Source organism: Neomonachus schauinslandi, chromosome 3 (assembly GCF_002201575.2).
Source record: "Neomonachus schauinslandi chromosome 3, ASM220157v2, whole genome shotgun sequence".
In the NCBI taxonomy this organism is placed as follows: domain Eukaryota; kingdom Metazoa; phylum Chordata; class Mammalia; order Carnivora; family Phocidae; genus Neomonachus; species Neomonachus schauinslandi.
The window spans coordinates 168,219,574-168,242,969 of NC_058405.1; the positions used below are offsets into that span (position 1 = coordinate 168,219,574).

General features: G+C 34.6%; 1 protein-coding gene across 1 annotated transcript in view; it reads right to left on the reverse strand.

Annotated features, from left to right (window-relative positions):
• ERBB4 (erb-b2 receptor tyrosine kinase 4) overlaps positions 1-23,396 on the reverse strand; it is a 674,126-nt gene that overhangs the window by 231,350 nt on the left and 419,380 nt on the right. Inside the window, exons 13-16 of the mRNA XM_021702992.1 lie at positions 20,442-20,574; positions 15,175-15,268; positions 9,049-9,203; positions 1,674-1,718 (exon numbers count right to left, since the gene is read on the reverse strand). Coding sequence (XP_021558667.1) covers positions 1,674-1,718; positions 9,049-9,203; positions 15,175-15,268; positions 20,442-20,574 — 427 coding nt within the window. The remainder of the gene's footprint in view (positions 1-1,673; positions 1,719-9,048; positions 9,204-15,174; positions 15,269-20,441; positions 20,575-23,396) is intronic.

The following is a 23,396-nucleotide window of genomic DNA, read 5'->3' on the forward strand; positions in this document are numbered from 1 at the left end:
GGAGACACTCTTCAGAATGATATCACAGTGACTCAACCAAAGTCTCATGGAGGAAAATTATTTCATAAATATAGGAACAATCTAAAATGGATCTTAGTTTATAAAACTGAACTTTGGGCCTTAGGTACTCTCTCTTTCTCTTTCTCTCTTTTGCTGTTTTCCATAATTTAAACCTTGCTCTAAATAACTGTGTTAACTAGTCTGAATTGATCCCAAGTGCCAAAGTGCCACTGTTGTATAAATCATTTACTTCTACAGCATCCTTTTAAAAAAGAATTTAATTAAACAACCTGTCAATAAGACATACCACTTATTTGATTGTTCTAAAAAATTTTAAAGGCAAAATATCATATAAATGAAAAAAAATGACTAAATTTAATGACACAGATGAACCTCATTATTATAATTTAGCAAGAGGCCAGATACAAAGAATACATATGTATGATTCAATTTATATAAAGTGCAAAAATAGGCAAACTGGTGTTAGCATTTAGGACAATGGTTACCCTTGGAATGGGGCACAAGGGTGTTTCTGTCTCTGGCACTATTCTGTTTCTTGATCTGGCTGATGGCTACATGAATGTTTCATTTAGAGAAATTCACTGTGCTTTATACCTATATTTTGTATACTTTCACACTACGTATGCCAGTGCCAGGCATACTTTGTAACATTGCTGCTGGAGACACTGGCCGATTTCCTGTCCCTATAGTTTGGCTTTTCCAGAATGCATACGAATGGAATCATATGGTATGTATTCTTTTAAGTCTAGTTTCTTTCACTTAGCATAATGCATTTGAGATCCATCCACGTTTTGCATATGTCATTAGTTTCTTCCTTTCTATCGCACAGTAGCATTACAACGTATGGATATATCACAATTGAAGAGCATGTGAGTAGTTCCCAGGTTGGTGATTTTGCATAAAGCCACTATTCACGCATAGGTTTTTGTATGAATCTGAGTGATGTATTTTGTGTGTTTTTTTTTTTAATTCCAACTTGTACTTTTACCTGCACAAAGTATTTTCTATAGTGCCTTTAGTCTACGGTAATTCTGATGCCTAGAGAATATACCAACCAGCTCAAAATAATATAAAATCAGAAAATAAATCAAATTCAACAAGAAACATCTTACAAAAATAGATCAACTTTTGCAAATTCCTCTCTTAAAAATATTTCTTTTTGCAATAATCTACAAAATTAATAAAAATATTCCATTAAAGTTCTAGATTAATAAATCAAAATCCTGTTTAAATTGTACAAAGTTAAAATTCAGTGACACTACTAATTTGCATTCTAAAATTATAATGGATAGAGAAAAAAGAGATAAGGAATGTGGCTTGAAAAGTAGTCTTATATGCCTGTTTTGTAACTCCCTAATTTAACATATTATAAATTTCACCCAGCTGGTTAGTATTTTTTATCCATGATAATTTGGAAAGGATTTGAGTGACAAAATGGAAACATGGTAGATGTTACCTAGCATGTTGTGGTAAAGTGGAATGGCCCGTCCAAGGATAATAAATGCAGTCATGACTAGCGGGACCGCTACACCTGCAGGCAATTACAGAACAGAAAGCATCATTCTCCATTCACAGTGGCATGCACACACATGCACCAGTGCTCACGCAAGGAGCCTTGGAGGAAGAACATGGGAAGCAAGCACACCAAGTACCTATCCATCAGGCCGATGCAGTCTTCAATACTTGAGCCTATGCACCTGCAGAAGATCCAAATTTAAAAAATACAAGGAAAGAAAAAATTAGTCATTTTTTAAAAAAGAATCAGTAAGATAAACACAATTGTTTCAAATTCTTAATCATAGTTTTTAGACAATTTTGGGACACTCTGAACTTAAGCCAGTGAGAAGATTATTGCTTGATGGATACAGAGAAATAAGTTGCAAATTCCACCCTAGTGGAATGCAAAGAAACATGTTCACAGTATAGGAAATTGTACCCTGTTTCTGTGGATAACTTCCAAACCCATATAACTCACTTCTAATGCTTTCAATTCACTTGCATCATTCATGAGTATATGTCTTGCTGAATAACTTGATATTTCAAAGGCTTTAATTGGTTTCATGTATACAGTTTCTTCTAAAAGGACTTAAACTTAAGTAAAAACAGGGGCGCCTGGGTGGCTCAGTCGTTAAGCGTCTGCCTTCGGCTCAGGTCATGATCCTGGGGTCCTCGGATTGAGCCCCACATCGGGCTCCCTGCTCAGTGGGAGGCCTGCTTCTCCCTCTTCTACTCCCCCTGCTTGTGTTCCCTCTCTCGCTGTGTCTCTCTCTGTCAAATAAATAAAATCTTTAAAAAAAAACTTAAGTAAAAACTAAAATCAATTTAAAAAAGGAAACATGAGCTATTCAATATAATATAATAACCTGATGTTAATACTCATTAAAAATTGATTACGGCAGAAAATGAGTTAACATTTTAATGCTATTCTTATGGATACTTTACATAATCACATTATTCCATTCCTTGGTTGTGACTGTTTTTAAAGCATACTTATCTGTAAACATGAATTCATTTAAAAAGCAAATTAACTGGATTCACCATAATGCAGTTTATCTTGACACTCTCTTTTAAAAGAGCAGGGTCATAACGGCAAACAGAAATAGGTTTTTAAACTGCCATCATATTTAACTGGAACAATAGCAAATAAATAAATACTTTCCAAGGAAATGAATGCACTAAGAACCAGGTAAGTAAATAATTCACTGAGATCAATATTTAAGTGGAATCATATAAGTACACAAAATCCTGGTGTATAGTCCCTAGAATTGCATTTTGAAGTATTATGGAAATATTGCTTCTCCCATCTTCCAATGTATTTGAATTGTATTTCTTTCCCTTCTCTCTCATCAAACACATATAGCTCCAGTGCATTATCAAGATTCCCTCTACGGCTATGATTTATAGAACTGTCTAACTCCGCTGATCACATTTTTTTCCCCAAACTCTAATTTCTAAAACTGAAAAAGAAGCTGAAGTTAAAAATCACCATATAATGAAGTAATAAGGTGCTCATGTATAAGGCCAGACTGCCCATTATATCTTTAGATAACTCTCAACATTGGTGAACTAATATAATAATAATTAAGTCACTGTTTCCTTGCTTCACCAGTATCTGTTATAACATTACTACTAAGTAAAAAGATGTTTTCTTTTTGAGGATTGGTTTTGAACAGGCCAGAAAAAATTTAATATACAGAAACATGGGGAACACCCATCATGAAAAAAGTCTTTTAAAAAAGCAAATAAGAAATAAAAATAAAAATATATAGCACATAGCACTGAATTGGTTTTATAATCCATAACCAAAACCATTTCTTAAAATGGAAAAAGTAACTACTAAAAATGTTTCCAAATTGTCTTATATTGTTTTCTTTTTATTTTATTCTGAAGAACTTATTTTTTCTAGGTTCCAATTATATCTTCTTCAAAATGCTTTTTTATACAGTATTGCCATTTTGTAAAATTAATAATCTACTTATTTCCAAGTAGAAATAAACCGAAAAGCTATGATTAGTTTGCAATCTGTGTCTTTATAATAACCTTTGAAAGATAAAAAATATTTGAAAGTGAAATTCAACTTGAGGGGAAAGTATGAATAATGAAAGATCTTTATTTATCCATTTAAAAAATTGTTTGCATGCCTACTAAGTGTTGCTACTCTTCTAGGAGCTGGAGGGGAAAAAAAAAGATGAATTAGACACTTTGTCTACTCTTAATGAGCTCACAATTTAATGAAAGAGACAGATGCATAACCAGATGTATATTGTATAATGTGATAAATATAATAAGAGACATGAAAGAGTGGCTTAAGGGAGCATAGCAGAGGGATGCTTGGCTTCAAAAATTCATGGTAATCCTAATGGAGAAGACAGGAAGCTGAAGTTCAGGGTGCTGAGATCCAGGGTTGGAGTAGCAGTGATTTCTAAGGGGTAAGGAACAACAGGAATAAAAGCATAGACCTGAGGAAATGTAGAGTACACATAATTCTGAATAGTCAGGGAGCAAAACATGAGGTGACAGGGAGAGGGAAAAGAAGTGAGATCATTAGACAGCAGTCAGAATTTGAAGGCTATTTGCTTAGAAGCAAATTTAATGGAGAACCACTGCAGGTTTTAAAGAAGTAATGGATTTGCTACATTTGTGTTTTACATGGACCTCTGCCCTGTGAAGGCTAGTCAGGTGGGATCCAGGTAGATTTCTCTGGCACAGAGACTGTTTTGGTCTATTTAAGAGATGAAAAAAGGATTAAACTTTGGAAATGGCAACTAGGTTAGAGGCAGGGCCAGATTCAAGAAATACCTTGAAAGGTATGGAGGGTAAAAGAGAAGCTGATGGCTGATTTGATGACGGAAGAGGAAGGGTCAGAGGAATTAAACATGTCAAATGTCCTTCTATGAGAATAGTAGTACCATCAGTGAGAGAATGTAAGAGGAGGGACACCTTTCCTTTTGCATGTGTTGGAGGAGGAGGGGTTGATAATTTCAGCTTTATGTATCTAGTGTGGTTGTCCTACATTTGGGTAAGAAATGTTCCTTGCCAGCAGGAAAGGGGGGGTCTGTGGTGGGAGGGGCGTGAAGATACCAGAATGATGATCAATTTTGAAATAGCATATGGGAAAAGTTGAAATAATAAGTGGATAAGATAGCTGAAGAAGGATCTATAAAGTGAGAAAAGTGGAGCCTGAGACTGAAATCCACGGAACTCCAATAGCCAGTAAGTGACCTAAGATAAGCTCCTATGCCAGAAGCATGAGAAAATGTAATTGAGTAAAATCGGGTAATTGCAGCATCGTGGGGGCCAAATCAGGAGAGACCTTCAGGAAATGGGTTAATTGTCAATGTCAAATGCAAAGAGAGGTCTCATCAAATAAGAACTACTGAGAGCGTTTTAGTTGTCATTGTTGAGGTCACCAGAATTTCGGTTGCTGTGAGTCGAGAAGCAAATTGGAAATACAAGAATAGAGGCAAGGGAATTGGGAGGTGAGTACCTAGGGGGCAGGATGTAGGGTCAAGAAAGTTTGTTGAGTGGATTGTATAGGATATTTGAGATTTAAACATATTTACAAGGTGAAGATGAAAGAAAAAATGGATAACAAAGAATAAGGGTATGATTGAAGCGGCCCCATCTTTTCTAAATACAAGTTGCTGCGTATTTAAAGATGTGTACTCTATTTCAACTCTTTGGACTTTATTTATAGCTTTATTAAATAGTACTTGCAATTTATATTGATTCAGCAAGATCACAGAATAATGGAAACATTAAACTTTTAAAGAGTCAAAATCCCAAATATGAGATCAAAAAAGGATAAGGAATAATGCAACTCTCTACAAATTAATGGTAAAAAGTAAAAACTTTATAGAAGATCAGAAACTATAACATGTCAATAAAAATATCTGGAATTCTGAACACCAAGATGTGTTGAACATTTGCCACTACTTACTGATTTATAAGCATTTTGATGTACCCATATATCTAACATAGTTGAGATATTTTAACAAAATCTCCTTCAAATTGTGAAATGGAGGAATATTTTAAAATTTCAATTAAAAGAGTATAGTCAATAATTTCACAAGCAGCTCTTTCCTTCTATCAGTGAAAAAATTTTCACTATATAAATTAAAAAATATAAAAAGGGTTGATAAGAGAGATTAAGGCATATAGGGAATTTAATGATATGAAACCATGATTCTAATATTAGCAGAAATAGTCAATGAAAATTTTCAAAGATGCCTTATGAAAAATAAATATCCCAGTCCAAAACCAAAATTAAATTGGTATTTATCATGGACTCAATAATGTTAGTGTAGAAACCATAGTAATTGCCATTATAGTAATTTAATTACCTACTAAATTTAGTTCACAAGTCTTTTTTAAAAATTTCTATCTTGCTAATTGCAAATATGCAGATCATTCCTTTTTTTTTTAAGATTTTATTTATTTGTTTGATTGGGAGAGAGCACAAGTAGGCAGGGTGGCAGGCAGAGGGTGAGGGAGAAGTGGGCTCTCCCCTGAGCAGGGAGCCCGATGTGGGGGTCAATCCCAGGACCCTGGGATCATGACCCAAGCCAAAGGCAGCCGCTTAACCGACCGAGCCACCCAGGTGCCCCACGAAGATCATTCCTAAGTTTTAAATGCTTGCTCATCATTAAAAAATGAATAAATAAATAAATGCTTGCTCATCATTTCAAAATATGGGGAAGGGTCTCCAATGGAAAGATATGAATTGTAAGAGTGAAAACTCACTGAACCATGACTCACTAGTGGTCAAGAGCTGTGTCTTACTCATTTCTGAACTTAGCTATCACTGTATCTGATGCACAGTAGGTGTTCAATATAACCAAGTCGAAGAATGAATGAAATGAGAAAAGGCTGCCAAAATAAAAGTCCTCTAGTCAAGGCAAGAAGAGACAATGTTAACCGACCTTCCACCCCCCCCCCCCCCCCCCCCAACCACCACCTCTTTAGGGATATTGAGAATCTCCTGATAGGTACTAAATGGATAACCTATTTTAAAAGTATCCAAAGAACTTATTAGAGCCAATATATTTAATGTACTTTCAGAGTAATAAAAGTGCTTTTAAGATATTACACACATAATTTTATTTTCAGAAAATCATTCAACAGTATTCAAAGTAAGAACTTTCCTTCTAAAAAAAAATGTGTCTTGAAAGACTATTTCCATTAACTTGGTTCTTGAATTACCTAGCTGACATAATATCGACATATAAAAGACAATCTGTTTTCCAAAGTTGAGTTGGCGTGGTGAGCTCACACTCACCCATAGGTCAATTAGTACACGTGTTTAGGAATAAAAATAGTCATTCATCTCATTGTCTCCATTGTCCCTGTTCTCTTTCTAGGGAAAGATCCTATCTCTACGTGCAATTTGAAGAGAAGGGATTAACTGCACAGAGCACTTCATTGCTTCACTAAAGGATCTCAAGGCACAGTGGTGCACAGCAGTAGTGTAGAGTTGGATTCAGGAATTTAGGAATTCTGGGGTTGGGACCACAAAACTTTCATGAAGTGAGTGAACCTGGACAATATGGAGGATATTAGGAAAAGGATGGTGGGAGGCTAAATGAAAACAAATACAAAAATCCTTCAGGACTAAATCAGTCATCCCAGAATCCATTTACCTTGGAAGATGCCAGGGAATACAACATTCAAATTCTGTCTCACCATCATTCTGCAACAGTTGATTTAGAGACATTTTTCTATTTACTTGGAGTTCCTAAATAATCTGGTAGGATTTGTTCCCTTTATACCTTCATCCTCCCTTTTTAGCTGACATCTGGATTTTGTTGCTGTGGTAAATTGATCTCTTCATTGTCCCTACTTCTACTTCCCCTCACTATATATATTTTCTTTTATTACATAATCATGATTTAAAAGGGCTAAGAGGAAGACACACCAGCCACACACCCAGACTATGGCTCTGTGATCTCACTTTCATTTCCCTAATGGCTTCCTTGTAATTAGATTTGCGAAAATAGCAAAAGGTCTCATTTTGAATGGCAACAGCTGTTGACATCAACATTATATTGAATAATTTACTGGTTTAATTTTAGCTGCAAAACAATAAAACCCTCCTGTGGATGATTATTTTAGCAGGCAAAGTTTTCTCTTTCTGTTGCTGACTCTTCTGCTCCAGGGGTACCAGTTGTTTCTTCATGAAATATTCTTAACCCAAGTGTGCCAAAAACTTGCAAGGGGAGAAGTTCATTCCTTCTAGTTTCCTTGAAGCAAAGTGTCTATGCGACTATTTCAGTATCCTCCGTCTATGTGCTTATGTGTAACCCAACAAGTTGGCATTAGCTCTTCCAGGCTGCATTTGAATTTGAATGGCAGAATATTACTTTACCTTTTCAGGATCTGCCACTTCACAGAGTGACTTAAGCTGATTTCTTGACCTGCAGGAAATTGTAGCAGCATCTGCAAATTGATGTCCTCTTGGCAGAAAATGATGTTGCTTGCTTAACTTCTTCAATATCCCCTAGCAGCTAGCTCTTAATCTGGCAGAAAATCTCTTTATGGAATCTCATACTTTCCTGCCAGATATATACAGACAACAAGTATCTGTATTTGTATGTGGATGTGTACACATGTGTGTGGGCACTCATCAGGGAGAAGAGGATGTACAGACAGAAGGATAGAGTGTGTTAAATTGTTCTCAAGTCTGAAATTAGTCACGTTCTGGAGGAAAGAAAAAGAAAAGCCCTTACTAAAATAGATTTGCTCTCTTTTTAAAAATTAAGTGTTGGGATTTGTTAGATGAGTGACATTATTTCTTTCAGTTCAGTGCTTTTCTTCTTTCTGTAATATGTCTTTGTTTTTCAACTGTTATCAGTATCAAAGGTAATCTAATTATTATTCATTTTATAATGCATCCTTTTGAAACAATAGAAAACTATGTACCTACCCATCTTCAAGTTGTCCTATACTGGTCAAAGAAATTCTAAGTTATAGGTTAACCTGCCATAAAATTACTTTCACAAAATGCATTTGTGATTTTATTGATATACATATCACTAAATTCTCCCCCCCCCACACTTTTTCTTTTTTTTTCCTGTCGTCACCATTTTGCTTATATTTTGTTGAAGGAGTAATTCAAGGCAGTATTTAGCCTTCAGCTGGTTGTAAGAACAAAGAAACATAAACAGAAAACTCCTGTTAAAGATTTATTAAGCACAAACCTCAAAAGTCTGATGACTATCTTGTCTTTTCTAAGGTATCTTCAATATCAAGTAAAATTTGGAAGAATTTCTACACGCCATACAAAGTATACCTGCCACCAGCTTCATAAAGGTGTCAATAGAATACTTTTAGGTAAATTTTTAACAGAAATATCTGAGAGGGTATACATTTGATTGCATAAACCGCTTTCTTAGAAAGTATTTCTCTTTAAGTCAACATGTTAATATAAAGATGAATAGAGTTTTATATGACAATAATATATATTCAGTAGACTGTGTCAAGGGTAAAGATGCTTGTGTGATGGAGTCCTTGGCCAGCAAGGATGCTTACCCTTGGGTGCAGTTTGGATGGCATGGGTGGCACTCCCGATCCTGATCAGCATACTTGAAAATGAAACTGTTTGCCCCCTGTAAGCCGTCTGGACATTTTTCCACACAGTTCGGGCCATCCTTAAAATGGGAGCACTTTGTGCAGTTGTCAGGTCCCTGAAGTGTGAAAAACAAAACACAATGGAGAAAGAAAAGTGGATGCTCTTTTCTCTGGTACTGATGTGGTTTAGTTCCTAAGACTTCAGTGAGCGGCCAATCTTCCCCTAGAGAGCTGGAGAGCATTTTCAAAACTACAAACAGGGATGTCACTATTGCATCTTTTCAATGTAAAAGTGAGATGTAAAATTTCCTTTGGTTGTCTATGATTATTTGGACAATGAATTTTAAAATTTACTGTGGTTGAATTATTAGGAATTAGTTTAGGAAAATAAAATTTAATTTCTAGATTACTCTCCATCTCAAATCAGCTTGTGATAACATTAAAACTCATGTGTCTATTTATAGGGATTTTAGTAAATCACAGTTCAATACTGAGAGCACAATAAAGACACTCTGATGAACAAATATCAAAAGTCCACAATAATAAAGTAGGTGCATGTCAAAGAAAATTATATGGAGAAACTTATCCAATAATAAAAGTGATATAAATTTGAGCATAATAAATTTAAATAGAACTAACTCACTTTGCATATTTATGTTTATAATATACAATCACTTTCTAATATGCAGAATGTTAATAAGCAATAATAATATACAAATATGTTTAAATGTCATTTAAAAAGTAAAATTTAAAACTCATCTTAAACATAAAAGAATTTTACAAAAAAACTAATTTGGATTTGGTGCTGAAAATAGTAAGCATGCAAAAAAATGTTAAGTAGTCTACCACCAAATCAAAGAAAATTGAGAATATTTTGATTAAAAATGCTGTTTTCTTAAAAGATGCACTATATTTATACATTTAGCTATTTTTTAAAGATTTTTTATTTTATTTATTTGACAGAGAGAGAGAGGGAGCACAAGCAGGCAGAGTGGCAGGCAGAGGGAGAGGGAGAAGCAGACTCCCCACTGAGCAGGGAGCCTGACACAGGGCTCAATCCCAGGACCCTGGGATCATGACCTGAGTAGAAGGCAGACGCTTAACCAACTGAGCCACCTAGGTTATCCTACATTTAGTTATTTTAAATAATGATATTACCTACTTAAAGTTGACTTTTGGTTCTCCCTTTTAAACATCATATTGTCTTCGGTTCCTCTTTTCTTTGACTACTTTCTGGAACTTCTTCCCCTGACCATTTCTCCCCAAAAGCTGTATGTCAATATTGTTCAACAATTATGACAGTTCACATTAAACACAGCTAAGATAAATGAGGTATAGTAAGTACAGCGGAAGATAATTCATTTTATTAGGCTTATAATCATAAATTGTGAATTTGGGAGTCAGCAACAAGCAAACATTGGACAGAGCTATGTATTAGGCAGGGAGCATCCATTCACAAGAGTCTCTCTATAATTGTTAATCCAAAAGCAGTCAGACATTGCAAGTTGGTGATACAAGACATCAGGAAATCAATAAAATATATATATTTTAAAATTTAAAGATTGAGGTGGCTAATGAAGAACAGTGGCGTAAAGAAGAAAAAGTAATAAGGAGGAGGTTTCAGGAAATTCTGGGACTGGTGAGGTTCAATCAAGCACCTGTCTATTTCACTATTTTGATGTGAGACTTAGAACTAAAAGAAAATTATCCTATGAAACCTAATCCCCATTCAACCTGAAGAGTTTGCTATTGGCAACTTCTTATGTCCTACCAAAAAGAATACTTTACATGCTTCCAATTTTAACACCTGCTCATGGGTACTTAGGCACGTAATGCCATCTATTATACAAAATCATTTACTGTGCAAGTATGCTCAGTGGCATGACTTATTGTACAAGACAAGAGACATGCTGATGTCTTCTTGCAGAACATAAGAATAAAATCTAACTATGAGTAAATCAGGCAGTAATAGTTAAAATTAGAAATTAGGAATTATTTTTCTATAAAATTTTGATGTAAAATAATATCGAGGTAAAATCAGAAGACACAAAATATTATGAAACTAAAATTAAAATCATATTTAATGTTTAAGTATACTTCAAAAAAAATTTTTGTATGTTTCCTTGTTTTTAAGCATCTCTTACTTATTTGATTGTATTATCATGATACAAAACCTAATGTTCTAAGCTGATATAACTAAAAAATGTCCTAACAAATCTCAAAAGAAATGAAATGTACTGATTCTCCAACTCATTTCCATAATAAAGAGATTTAAAGAAATATGTGTGTCTAATGCTTACTTTTCTATCATTATATTCCCAAAGCTTTTAAGAACCAAAGTTCAGTGAATGAACTGATAAATGTAATGATAAAAAACAGAGGTGAAAGCAATATTGTTCCTTATCTCTGATTTTAAGCTACCCTTGGACTCAATTGTGAACCCAGAAAGCTAAAGGATAAGCTAAATCTTGATAGAAATATTACATTTTTTTTCCTCAGTGACAATTGATGATTTTCTATGGTAACTACTGTGAGTGACAATGCCACTATTCACCAGCATCCGGTTCTCTTCCACTTCTAGCCACATGGCAGACTGAAATTCTCCTCCCACCAGAAGTGAGGTATGTCTTGTTTTAGACAATGAAATTAAGTAGAAGCAATTTATGAGACTGCCAGGGCTAACCTCTCCAGCCTTCTCTTTCCCTGCTGCCATGATGCAGGGATCCTATGCCGATGTGGGGATGCCGTAAGTGTAAAGCATCTCAGAACACTAGACCATCACAGGGAGGAGGGCTGATTTGCAATGCACTTTACATGAAAAAGATTTAAACATGTTCCTATAAGCTACTGTAATATGGGGGTTATTTGTTATGGCAGCATAACCTTTATTAACTTGACTTTAACAACTATTTCAGCTTTTATCATTCTCTTCCTCAAACTCTTCTTTTGTATGCTGCCTCTTTGGCTTATATTTTGATCTTCTAAAACTCTGTCTGATTTCCCTTACTTCTCTTTCTTCTCACATGCCCTTCCTTATATTTCTTGAAGGAACACATAGGAGTAGAGAAAGTAAGGCAGAAAGGATAAAGTTGTAAAATAAAAATAAAATAAAATAAAATAAAATAAAATAAAACCACACACAGACATATAAGGATATAAAATCAGGGGCTTACTTTATTTCAAAGCTAGCCCTCTCAAGATTATCCTGGATTTATGTCACAATTAAATAGTATAATACCATCCCATTTTACATGTAGCTGTTATATTCCCAGAAAACATGTCATTCTTATTATTTACAGAATTGTTGCCTATGGGGGTGGGGGATGGGGGAAGTGAAATGAATAGAGTGTAAAATCTGGAGTCACTTCTATAGTTGAGTCCCAGCTCCACATTGCATAGATTGTTGACTTTTTAGTGTAACTTTCTAATTATTATAGGTTTAGTTTCTTTATATTTTAAATGGAAAAGTGATAGTATGCTTCAGATGTAACAGTGTTTGACAAATATACATGTGTATCAGTTATTATTAGGGAAATATGGACAGCTTAGGAAAGTGTGATTCCAATAGAATAAATCATAAGACCAGGTGTGGGAATTCCAACCAGCTTTTTAAAAAAGCTTTTTTTAAAGATTTTATTTATTTATTTGAGACAGAGTGAGAGAGAGAGCACAAGCGGGGTGAAGGGCGGAGGGAGAAGTAGACTCTCTGCTGAGCAGGGAGCCTGATGCAGGGCTTGATCCTGGGACTCCGGGATCATGACCTGAGCCAAAGGCAGATGCTTAACAAACTGAGCCACCCAGGTGCCCCTCCAACCAGCTTTATGACTTTTCCTCTGTCTCATCACAATGTCAGCCTCACAGAGAAGTTTCCAGAACTTCTTGGGTATCTCAAATGATAGATGCCTGTTATATGGCACACAAAAGCACTTCTATCTCTAGTTGTGATAATCAATATGTGAACCCAGATACAGTCAAAAACCTAATATAAATTGTAAAAGCTGAAAGCAAGCAACCTCCTAGTGAAAGCAGTTTGGGCTACTGTTTGAGCTCGGTCCTGCCAGTTTCTCAGACACCATAACCTAAAATTGTATTCGTACCTGCTTAGTATTTCAAGGTTTACTGATCAAGTGATCAAATAGGTTTTCTTGATTCGTGTTCTGATCTTCCACAAATGAGTGATTCGAGTTTACTAAACCTTTCTTACTTTTGACTTACTGCCTTTCCTAATCTCTAGACATATTAATTGACAATATTAACACTGGGTGGTAATTCTAAGCAGATTGTTGGTCCAACAATGCTGTCATTAAAAAATCAAAATGTATTCATTAAAAATCTGTTTTTTCACTCTTTCTTAGTTAGCAAATAATTTTGAAAATTAAAAAAAACATTAACAATTAGGGTTTTTAATGTGTAATTTATAAACTGTCTCAATCTTTTGAGTAACAAAAGAATGAACAAACACACTGTGAAAATATACAAAATAAAATAAATTAATAAATTATTTGCCAGCATCATTTATATCATAGGAGACAGAATGAGGAATGGAAAAAACACAGGACTGGTTTTGCAGTCTGCCTTGTTATTGTAATTGCACATTTTCAAAGTCTCAGTCTCTCTGAAAGATATATTGTTTTCTGTTCTTTGACTTTTGGTACCTAAATATGTTAGTGTTTAAAGACGTCTTATATAGATAGCTTGACTCGTTTTAACACAACCCATTTCATAATTTTACTTCCCTGTGTTTCATGTCATTCCTTCCAGCATCCACATTTCTCACACTGCATATTAGTTGTATTTTCCATTAATTCCTTAGTGGGGACAGAAAATAGCCAAATATGCCCTTTGCATACTTACTTGAAGATCATTTACATATTAAATTGTCTTTTAGACTTTGGTTCTTCAGGCCAAATCACACCACTCCTTTTTCTCAGAGGTCTGATTTTCCAAGCTTAATCATACTTGTGGTAGTCCTCTGAACTGTCCAGGTTTTCCACATCCTTCTTTAGATGAAGTTCCAGAACAGCTCATTGGGGCCTAATGGAAGTTTGGAGGCTCAATGATACTCTTTTTTCTAAGCTAATTACATGCTGAATAAACACTCTGGTAGAAAATTAGTACTATCTAAATTGCATATAAACTCTTATAGAGCAATGTTGAGCTCTTGGCTACACCCAAATGTTGGTCTCCAAATAATCTACTGAGAAATGACTCAATACACACAAAAAACTGGAAGTTTGTCTAAAGAAGGATGAATATGACACTTTGGAATGACAAAGTCATTATTGACATCATTGGAAAAAGCCTGAATGATGGGAACCAAAGGGAGGACTAAAAAATAATTACCATTTTCTTTATAAGGCTAACTTCTAACATGTAAATGCCAATTTATCCATCAAGACTTTCCTGATCCCATAGCCCCTCTTCCATTCTCATAGCTCTGTTTTTCTCTCTGCCATAGTATTTATCACACTGTTTTAGATTTTAGTTTATAAGTGTTCGCCTCTCCCTTCTGTCTTTCACAATGTCCTTCACAATGCCATAATAGTTAAATAATTAGACAGAGATATGAATGTATTATAGTTTACCTCAAACACACCATGAAAATTTACTTTTGCATATCTTTGCATGTTTCTTTTTTCTAGATTCTTCTTCAAAGCATAGCTCAAACATCACTTCTCTATGGATCCCCTTAATGCCCTACTTTCCATCCCGGAGACAGATTAATTTATCTCTCATTTGTGTTCCTGTAACAATTGATACATATTCATATTTTATTACTTATTTTGGTTCAATCTAATTACTTACATATTCTCTTTTCTTTTCAACACTGCAATTTTCAAGGGCATATCCATATCCACTTTTTAAATATATTATCTGGGATATAAATATTTAAAAAATTGGATTTGTAAATATTTCATCTCTACTACTAAACTGTAAGCCTCTTGAGGGAGGAATATCAAACATGATTCCCCCTAGCATGCCACAAACACCTGTTGAATGGATGGATAAGTGATAAAGGAATGACATAACAAACATTCACACATGAGCCAAATAAGCCAACACAACCACAGATGCCTGCAAGCTTACCGGTCCATGGCAGGTGAGGATGCCGTCTTCCATCTTCTCACACTGGGGGTCACACTCCACACAGATGGAGCCATTCTCAAACTCTCGAAATTCACTGTGAAAACATCAGCTGCATGAGGTGATATAAGCAAACGAGCTGTCAACTTAACAAATGAAGCAACATCTGCTAAAAGTCCTATTGGCAGAGTAACTTCTAGAGTCTGTTTCTTTATGTGCCAGGAGCATTGGAATCATTTCGCTGTACATTATGGAATAAGTTCTCCATTAGGAGGAGAGATAAACTGCAGCCAGATGGCTCTCCTTGCCCTCCATTGGGTTCAATGATAGACTCATTCAGGAAACCTCTCTCTTGTGAGAGATATTCTAGCAGTCTCAAAAAAAAAAAAAAAAAAGTATGACTCTTCTGATGACACAACAGAATCATTTTTACCTTTTTTTAAGTAAAGCTGTGCCTGTTTGTGTCTATATAAAATTTTACTCTTGGCTCTTTTTAAACTCTGAAAGAACTATTGTATTTTTCTTGTTGCTAAGTTACATGATATTCCTCATCCCTGTCCTTCAAATCCCAAGACTCTTCAATTTATTTTTGGTGAAACTTCAAAAAATGCTTTGATTTCTTTTCTTCTTTTAAAATAGCTGCCTTGGAGAATTAGAGAAAGTATCTTTTTATGGCAGATTTTATATTCTTAGATTATTGATCTAATATCACATCTTTTTCAGCTTAAGACCTTTTTGAAGTAATTCTATATGGTATAAAATAAAAAATAGTTAAATGGTAACATTCTAAAACTTTCTAATTAAAATCTAGGATGATGGTTATCCCTTCCCACAACCTTACATTTGATTTGAATGTTAAATGTTATCAATAGTAAGTTTTCTAAACAATATCTACTGTAAAATTTTCATTTCAATAATTGGGTATCATTCATGTACAATATGTTTAAATACCCCATTCCCACTAATGTATGAGAGGATGAGGCACTGGGTAAAGACAATTTAGAATGCCAGTTGTAAGTCATTAACAAAACTTGACTAAATATTTACAGCTTCTGTATTATTTTGTGTCTGTATATCATGAGCTCTTTCAAACTAAAAGCACTGCAAATATGGCAATTATGGATTAGTTAGGTGATAAATTTAAATTTATTTTTCCCTAGAATGAAGTGTTCACTTATTTTCATAGTGAACTATCCCATTTGGTTACTATAAAGCCTTAATAAATGATAGAAATCCAAAAGGTGGGCTATTTTTCTGTTGGTTAAATTAAAACTACACATACTTTAAGGCAAGATAATTAAGCCTGGGTTTTCAAAATAAATAGCATAAATTGGTGGTTTAGTTATGTATCAATGCACATATTTAATTACATGGATTTTGCATTTTTAAAGTGAGGTGTTGGCTTGCTAGGGATTAATCTTCTTACAGATTTTCTTGAATTTAAAAACTCAGTTACATAGAAACAGATTTTCTTTTGTATGTTTTATTAACATGAATTATATACAGTGCTTGACAGAGGAAATCTTCGAATAAAAAAGTCAAAATGACCTAGTATGGGGGAAAAGAGGACAGTAGGTTAATTGTGAAGAGAATCAAAAGTATCATCTGTATAATGAAATTATAAAACAGTTAACAGCAAAACCTGCAACCATCAGCAAATTCCTTTTTTTTTTTTTTTTTTTTGGGTACAGTTTTTTGGGTTGCTAAAGGGTTATGTTACTGAATGAAGGTCATAATTTTTGTGGTACTAAAACATTGGTCATGCTTTTCTTTCTCTTCTTGAAAACCCCTTCCCCATACACAGAGTTGAAGAATAAAGTGAATATGTCATAAAAAGTCATGGAGATACAACCTAGCTGCCTTTTCCTCTATAGATAGACTTCCATTTGTATGGCTTTGGGCTCTCTTCCTTTTTGCCCTCAGAACTGATCCTTCTTTTAATTTTTATTACTTCTGCTCTTCATTGTCACTGTCTCCATCATTGCTTTTTCTTCCCCATTTCCTATTGATTATAATATGACTTTGCCAGAGTTCCCCTTTCACTTGAATCTGACCTAACAAATCACTGTCTTTTGAGCTGAGTTTTGCATACTGAGCTTTTTGTCACTTTTTTACTACTCTATATTTCTCACAGTCTTGCTGTGTGTGTTACCTTAGCCAATCCTGTGATCCAGAGCAAATGCTTTAGAGTCAAGTCCTTCCCAGATTTGGTGGGTTGTTCCCAACACCAACACTAATACTTCTAGGCCTTAAATCCCTTAACATCTCTAGACTTCATTTTGTAAATATCCTTTGTAAAAGGGAAAAACTGTGTTTCAATGAAAGGTTGTGATTATTAAATATAAATGCTTACAAAGAGCTTAGACTGGCACTCTTTCTGATGTTCCCATTTGTTCTTAATGTTTCAAAAGTGTTTGACCATGTTGCCAAATAAGACAGTTTTAAGATTGGGTTGCAATGAGTTTTCTCTTTCATTCTCAATGCTTGTTCACTGTAGTTAAGAGTTGCTGAAATACAGTGGCTTCTATGACCTGGATTTGAATGCTAACATCCAGGAAATAACTGATTTTCTTTTCCCCTTCAAAAAGTTCTCTTTTGAGGATTTCTTCTCATATAAAAGTTATATAAATATATGTGACCTGATTTTGGTAAATGTCTTATTTGTATTTGTTTTCAACATTTTTAAGGTGACTGTTCTACCTAACCATCTAATCAGCTTAGATTTATAGACACAAAAAGAAAATAATAATCATCTTAGTAGTAAAAATTCTAACAAGACTTTATTATGCATTTTCTCATTTAATGACCATAATTATCCTATGAAATTGACACCATTATTATCCCCGTTTTCCATATAAGAAAACTAAGTTTAGAACAATTAGGTTATTTATCCAAGATTGAAAATGAGTAAGTGATGAAGTTAGGATTTGAATTCATTATTCCTCAAAGGCTGTTTTAACTTCCAGGCAATGTTGGAAGAAATTAGTCAGTACCACAAGATTGGAGATGGGAAAATCTATCATTGCATAGGCTAAAATTACATCAGACTTTTACAAGGTACTTTCATTCATTATCTTTCAAACCAACCCTTATATATGATTTCCCAGAGCCCTACTGCTATTGTAAAATACATTAAAAACTTTGTATTTCTTGAATACATTTGATTTAATGACTTGGAAAATGTTAAACTTTCCAAAAACAGTCTGGTAATCAGTGTTGTTTATTTAGGAAACATGTATTTCTCATGTATTATTTTGCAGATGTGAAAGAGGATGGTATATGCATCCACATATTTGTCCACTTCACATTTCTGACAAGGTTAAAAATACTAAGGAAAAATAATGGCATCTGGAAAAGTAGCAGAATGGAGACAGATGCCCTGAGTTCTAGTGTTGGCTTGATTCTTCTACAGTGGAATGACACTGGCCAACACTTAATTCTACTAGTTTTCACTCTTTATAAGATATTGCTCTTAGAGAAGATGATTTCTAGAGCCCAGTCCCTCTTTAAAACTCCATATATATATATTCAATAAACTTATAACATTCACTAAATGGAATTAAAGTCTATTAGTTACATGTTAATGGCATCAATGGCTTTACAACAAATAACCATATTTTGATCTGAAGTATTTTATATGTACAGAACATATCATTCATTTATAATAATGAGAATAAACACGACTACAATTTAATGAGAAAAGCAACACATAATTTGCTATCCATTATCAAATTTATGAGCTGATTGTACCTTACAAAATTATAAGCTGGAATTTTCCTGAAAAACAATTAAATTCTTATTTTAAACTGTTTCACACTTAAACTTCTAATTTTATTTTTTTTCTAAATTTCATGAAGGGAATTGGTTTTGGTCATCTTTCAAAAAAGAGACGTGTTAATATTATTATGATCCTTAGATTTCTAACTTCCTGATATAAAATGCAAAAGTACAATGTTATCTCAGATCATGAAAACAGTTGTTTAAAATGGGACAATTCTATAATCATATTGATGAAACTGGAATTCATGGTTTGATTTCAAAACAAGTATATTCACTATATATTAGTCACTTAGAGGTTATTTAAATAACAAAATATTGTATCATAAAAGACATGTAGAATTTTAAAACAATAAAGAATCGAACCTATAAAAAAATAAAATGGGATAGTTCATGAGGTAAAAGAAGAAACGCAATAAAGAACTTCAAAACTACACTTTTACAGAACTGTTGAAAATCCTTTCAGTGAGAAATATAAGAAAATTTGACTCAGGAACAGTACTAAAAAATGTATTATCACACTAATGAAGGACAACTGTGATGCATGAAATGGTATGTTATGATAAACTGATTTTATGAGTATATGAAATGCCATGCAACAAGATATATACTAGGTTTTATTGTTGGCAATGTGATTATTATAGTACCAATAGGAATTTAAAATTCTTGATTTAAAATACTGCTTAGGTTATCTTTAGAAAGTGGCAGAACACTATCAAAAACCCCTTCAACTAGAAACTACAAAGGCAATTTTCCTATAGGGCTAAGCAGTTGTCAGAGACATAGAAATGTGTATCGTTTGTTGCTAATACACAATCAAAAAGACACATAACTTGGATGGAAAAAAATTCAAAAGTTAGGCAGTAATTCTTTTTTTTTTTTTAAGATTTTATTTACTTGACAGAGACAGACATAGCGAGAGAGGGAACACAAGCAGGGGGAGCGGAAGAGGGAGAAGCAGGCTGCCCGCCGAGCAGGGAGCCCGATGCGGGGCTCGATCCCAGGACCCTGGGATCATGACCTGAGCCGAAGGCTGACGCTTGACGACTGAGCCACCCAGGTGCCCCAGTTATGCAGTAATTCTAGATGAAAATTAATGGGAAAGTATGTGAAAAAATATTATTGGGACATTTGAGAGGAAAGATTACTTGTAACAATCTCCTTCATCATGAAAATAAGAATATATTTTTCAATTTTGCTTCAGTATAAACGGCTACAGTTTATTAAGAATGATCTATTTCAGTATGTTTTTTTAAGTTTGTGTAATAGTCAACATATATTTGGACTTGCCTTATTTCCAATAAAATTATTTCCCCTTAAAACAATTCTTCTATGCGCTGTTGTCTCCTTTATGCAACAAGGGCTTCCCTTAAAAACCCTGGCCGGCACACACATTCTGCAATTTTACCATTTTTTTTTTTATCATTTAAAAATCTGAAGCAATCAGCGCCTCAAAGCTTATGAGGTAAAGGTGATGTTGTAAGATGCCTTACCCATCATAGAGGTTGCAAGACTCGATGCAGCTCCTTCCTCTGCTGAAGCGACGGCAGGACAAGCACTGTTCGGGGCCCGGTCCCCAACAGCCATTGCTTGAACACAGGTGGTTGCACACCATTCCTTCAGCAGCTGGAAGAGAAAACACAAATACAAGAGTGAAATAAAAAAAGAAGGATGTGTTAAAACTTAACCACTAAAAAACAAACACTTAACCATTTTAACGTGAATCTTCCCAAGTGATGCCATTTCTTTTTTTTTTTTTAAGATTTTATTTATTCATTTGAGACAGAGATACAGAGAGAGAGAGAGCGCATGAGCAGTGGGAGAGGCAGAGGGAGAGGGAGAAGCAGACTCCCCGCTGAGTCAGGAGCCCGATGTGGGACTCGATCCCAGGACACTGGGATCATGACCTGAGCCGAAGGCAGACGCCTAACCATCTGAGCCACCCAGGCGCCCGATGCTATTTCTGAAGAAGTTGGTTTGAAGGAGGTTTGTGGCAGATAACTTTGTCTGCCTGCACAGTCATGGTGGTCCACACTACCGTCAACTTCTTCCCTATTGCAGAGCCCCATTGCTGCGTGTGTAGAACCACCACGTTTTTCATAAGAATGAACAGATGTCAATTGTCTACATCAAAATTCTAGGGAGGAAGGGTGATAAAAAATTAACTTTTCCACTAAGGCAAGGAGCAAACCATGCCTTTCTCAATCCAACTCTTTGCTCCACTGAGCCACCAAAAATTCTAACTTCAAATCCATATGAGAGCTTCATGAAGAAAGAGAACAAATAATACTTGTCTTAAAACAAAACAAAACAAAATTTAGAAAGAGAAAAAAAAAAGAATATCTGGAAGGTAAGGGGGGGGGAGAGAAATGGAAATAAAATACAAGTTTTTTACAGGCCTCTGCTTGCCTTGATAGTCAAATGGGCACATATAAATTGGCAAATATATGAAACAAATTGTAGTGGTCACTGATGAGGAGGTATAGAGATGAAAGTGATAACAATGATCTTTAGCCTTGTCTCTATATAATCTGTTGATGAGAGGGTTGCCAAAGAGTTTTGGGACTGTTTTAAAATTGCCACTTAAGTTCACCATCTCTGTTTCCCTTTATATTGAGTAACAGTTATTCAGAATATTATTATTTATATGGAATAACATGATTTTAGTAAAAGGATACTAGATGTTGAATAAGAAGGGCCTATGAAGACTTCAAATGTTATTCTGAGTATCTGAAAAGTGATTTGAGTCATCTGAAACACAACCGTATATGGTTTTCATAAAATATTGAGAATTTCTAAGAAGATAAAAAAAAAACATCAGAAACATCTTCATCTTCCCATTAGTTACCAAGTTTAATTATTATGGGATGTAAGTTGTCGTGACAAGAGCATTTGTGTGATGGGTTGGTACGGCATTGAATATATGAGTGTAATATATGCAGGGGACATATCTGTGAAAGTTACCTTCTCTAACATAGGCTTGAGAAAGGAATTGCCACATTCATGATGCTGACTAGTTTTAAAATAGTGAAACAAAATCATCCAATTCATATATTCTTCCTCTTATATCCTGCAGCCTTAAGGAGGCCCCTATGCTAAACTGCGGAAAATTTTTTCTCAAGGCAGAGTTAGACCTACTAACCAGTCTTTTTACTTGGTAACTGCTTAATTGAATAATCTCTTCCAACATAGTTTGAGAGAAACTATGTGTGTGTGTGTGTGTGTGTTTAGCAGTTTTATTGAGGTATACATGATATATAATATATTGCTCATACGTAAAGTGTACAATTAGATGTTTTGACATATGCATGCAATCATGAGCCATATACACAGTTAGAGTAATGAATGTATCCATTAATTCCAAAAGAGTTCTTATGACCTTAGGTAATCCCTCCTCCTGCCCCATCCCTCTCAGACAACCATTGATATGTTGCTACTCAATATACATTACTTTGCACTTAAAATTTTATATAAATAGAAACATACAGATGTACTCTCTTTTTATATAAAACATACAGTATGTATACTCTCTTTATATAGTTTCTTTCACTCTGAACAATTATTTTGAGATGTATCTGTGTTGCTGTTTGTATAAATTTTTTTTTTTTTTTTTTTTTTTTTTTTTTTAGGATTTTACTTATTTATTTGACAGAGAGAGACAGCCAGAGAAGGAACACAAGGAAGGGGAGTGTGAGAGGGAGAAGCAGGCTTCCCGTGGAGCAGGGATCCCGATGCAGGGCTCAATCCCAGGACCCTGGAATCATGACCTGAGCCAAAGGCAGATGCTTAATAACTGAGTCACCCAGGCACCCCAATATTCATTCATTTTTATTACTAAATATATTCCATTGTATGGATATACAACATTTTTTAAACCATTCACCTATTGCTACACATTTAGACTGTTTTCCATTTTGTGCTATTAAAATTAAGCTACTATAGGGACACCTGGGCTTCTCAGTCAGTTAAGTGTTGGACTATTGATTTCAGCTCAGGTCATGATCTCAGGGAGCCCCGCATCAGGCTTTGTGCTGAGTGTGGAGCCTGTTTAAGATTCTCTCACTTCCTGTGCCCCTCCCCACCCTGCTCCCACACACTCTAGGAAAGAAAGAAAGAAAAGAAAGAAAGAAAGAAAGAAAGAAAGAAAGAAAGAAAGAAAGAAAGAAAGAAAGAGAAAGAAAGAAGAAAGAAAAAGAAAGAAAGAAAGAAAGAAAGAAGAAAGGAAAGAAGGAAGGAAGGAAGGAAGGAAGAAAGAAAGAAAGAAAGAAAGAAAGAAAGAAAGAAAGAAAGAGAAAAAAAGAAAGAAAGGAAGGAAGAAAGAAAGAGAAAGAAGAAAGAAAGAAAAAGAAAGAAAGAAAGAAAGAAAGAAAGAGAAAGAAAGAAGGAAGGAAGGAAGGAAAGAAAGAAAGAAAGAAAGAAAGAAAGAAAGAAAGAAAGAAAGAAAGAAA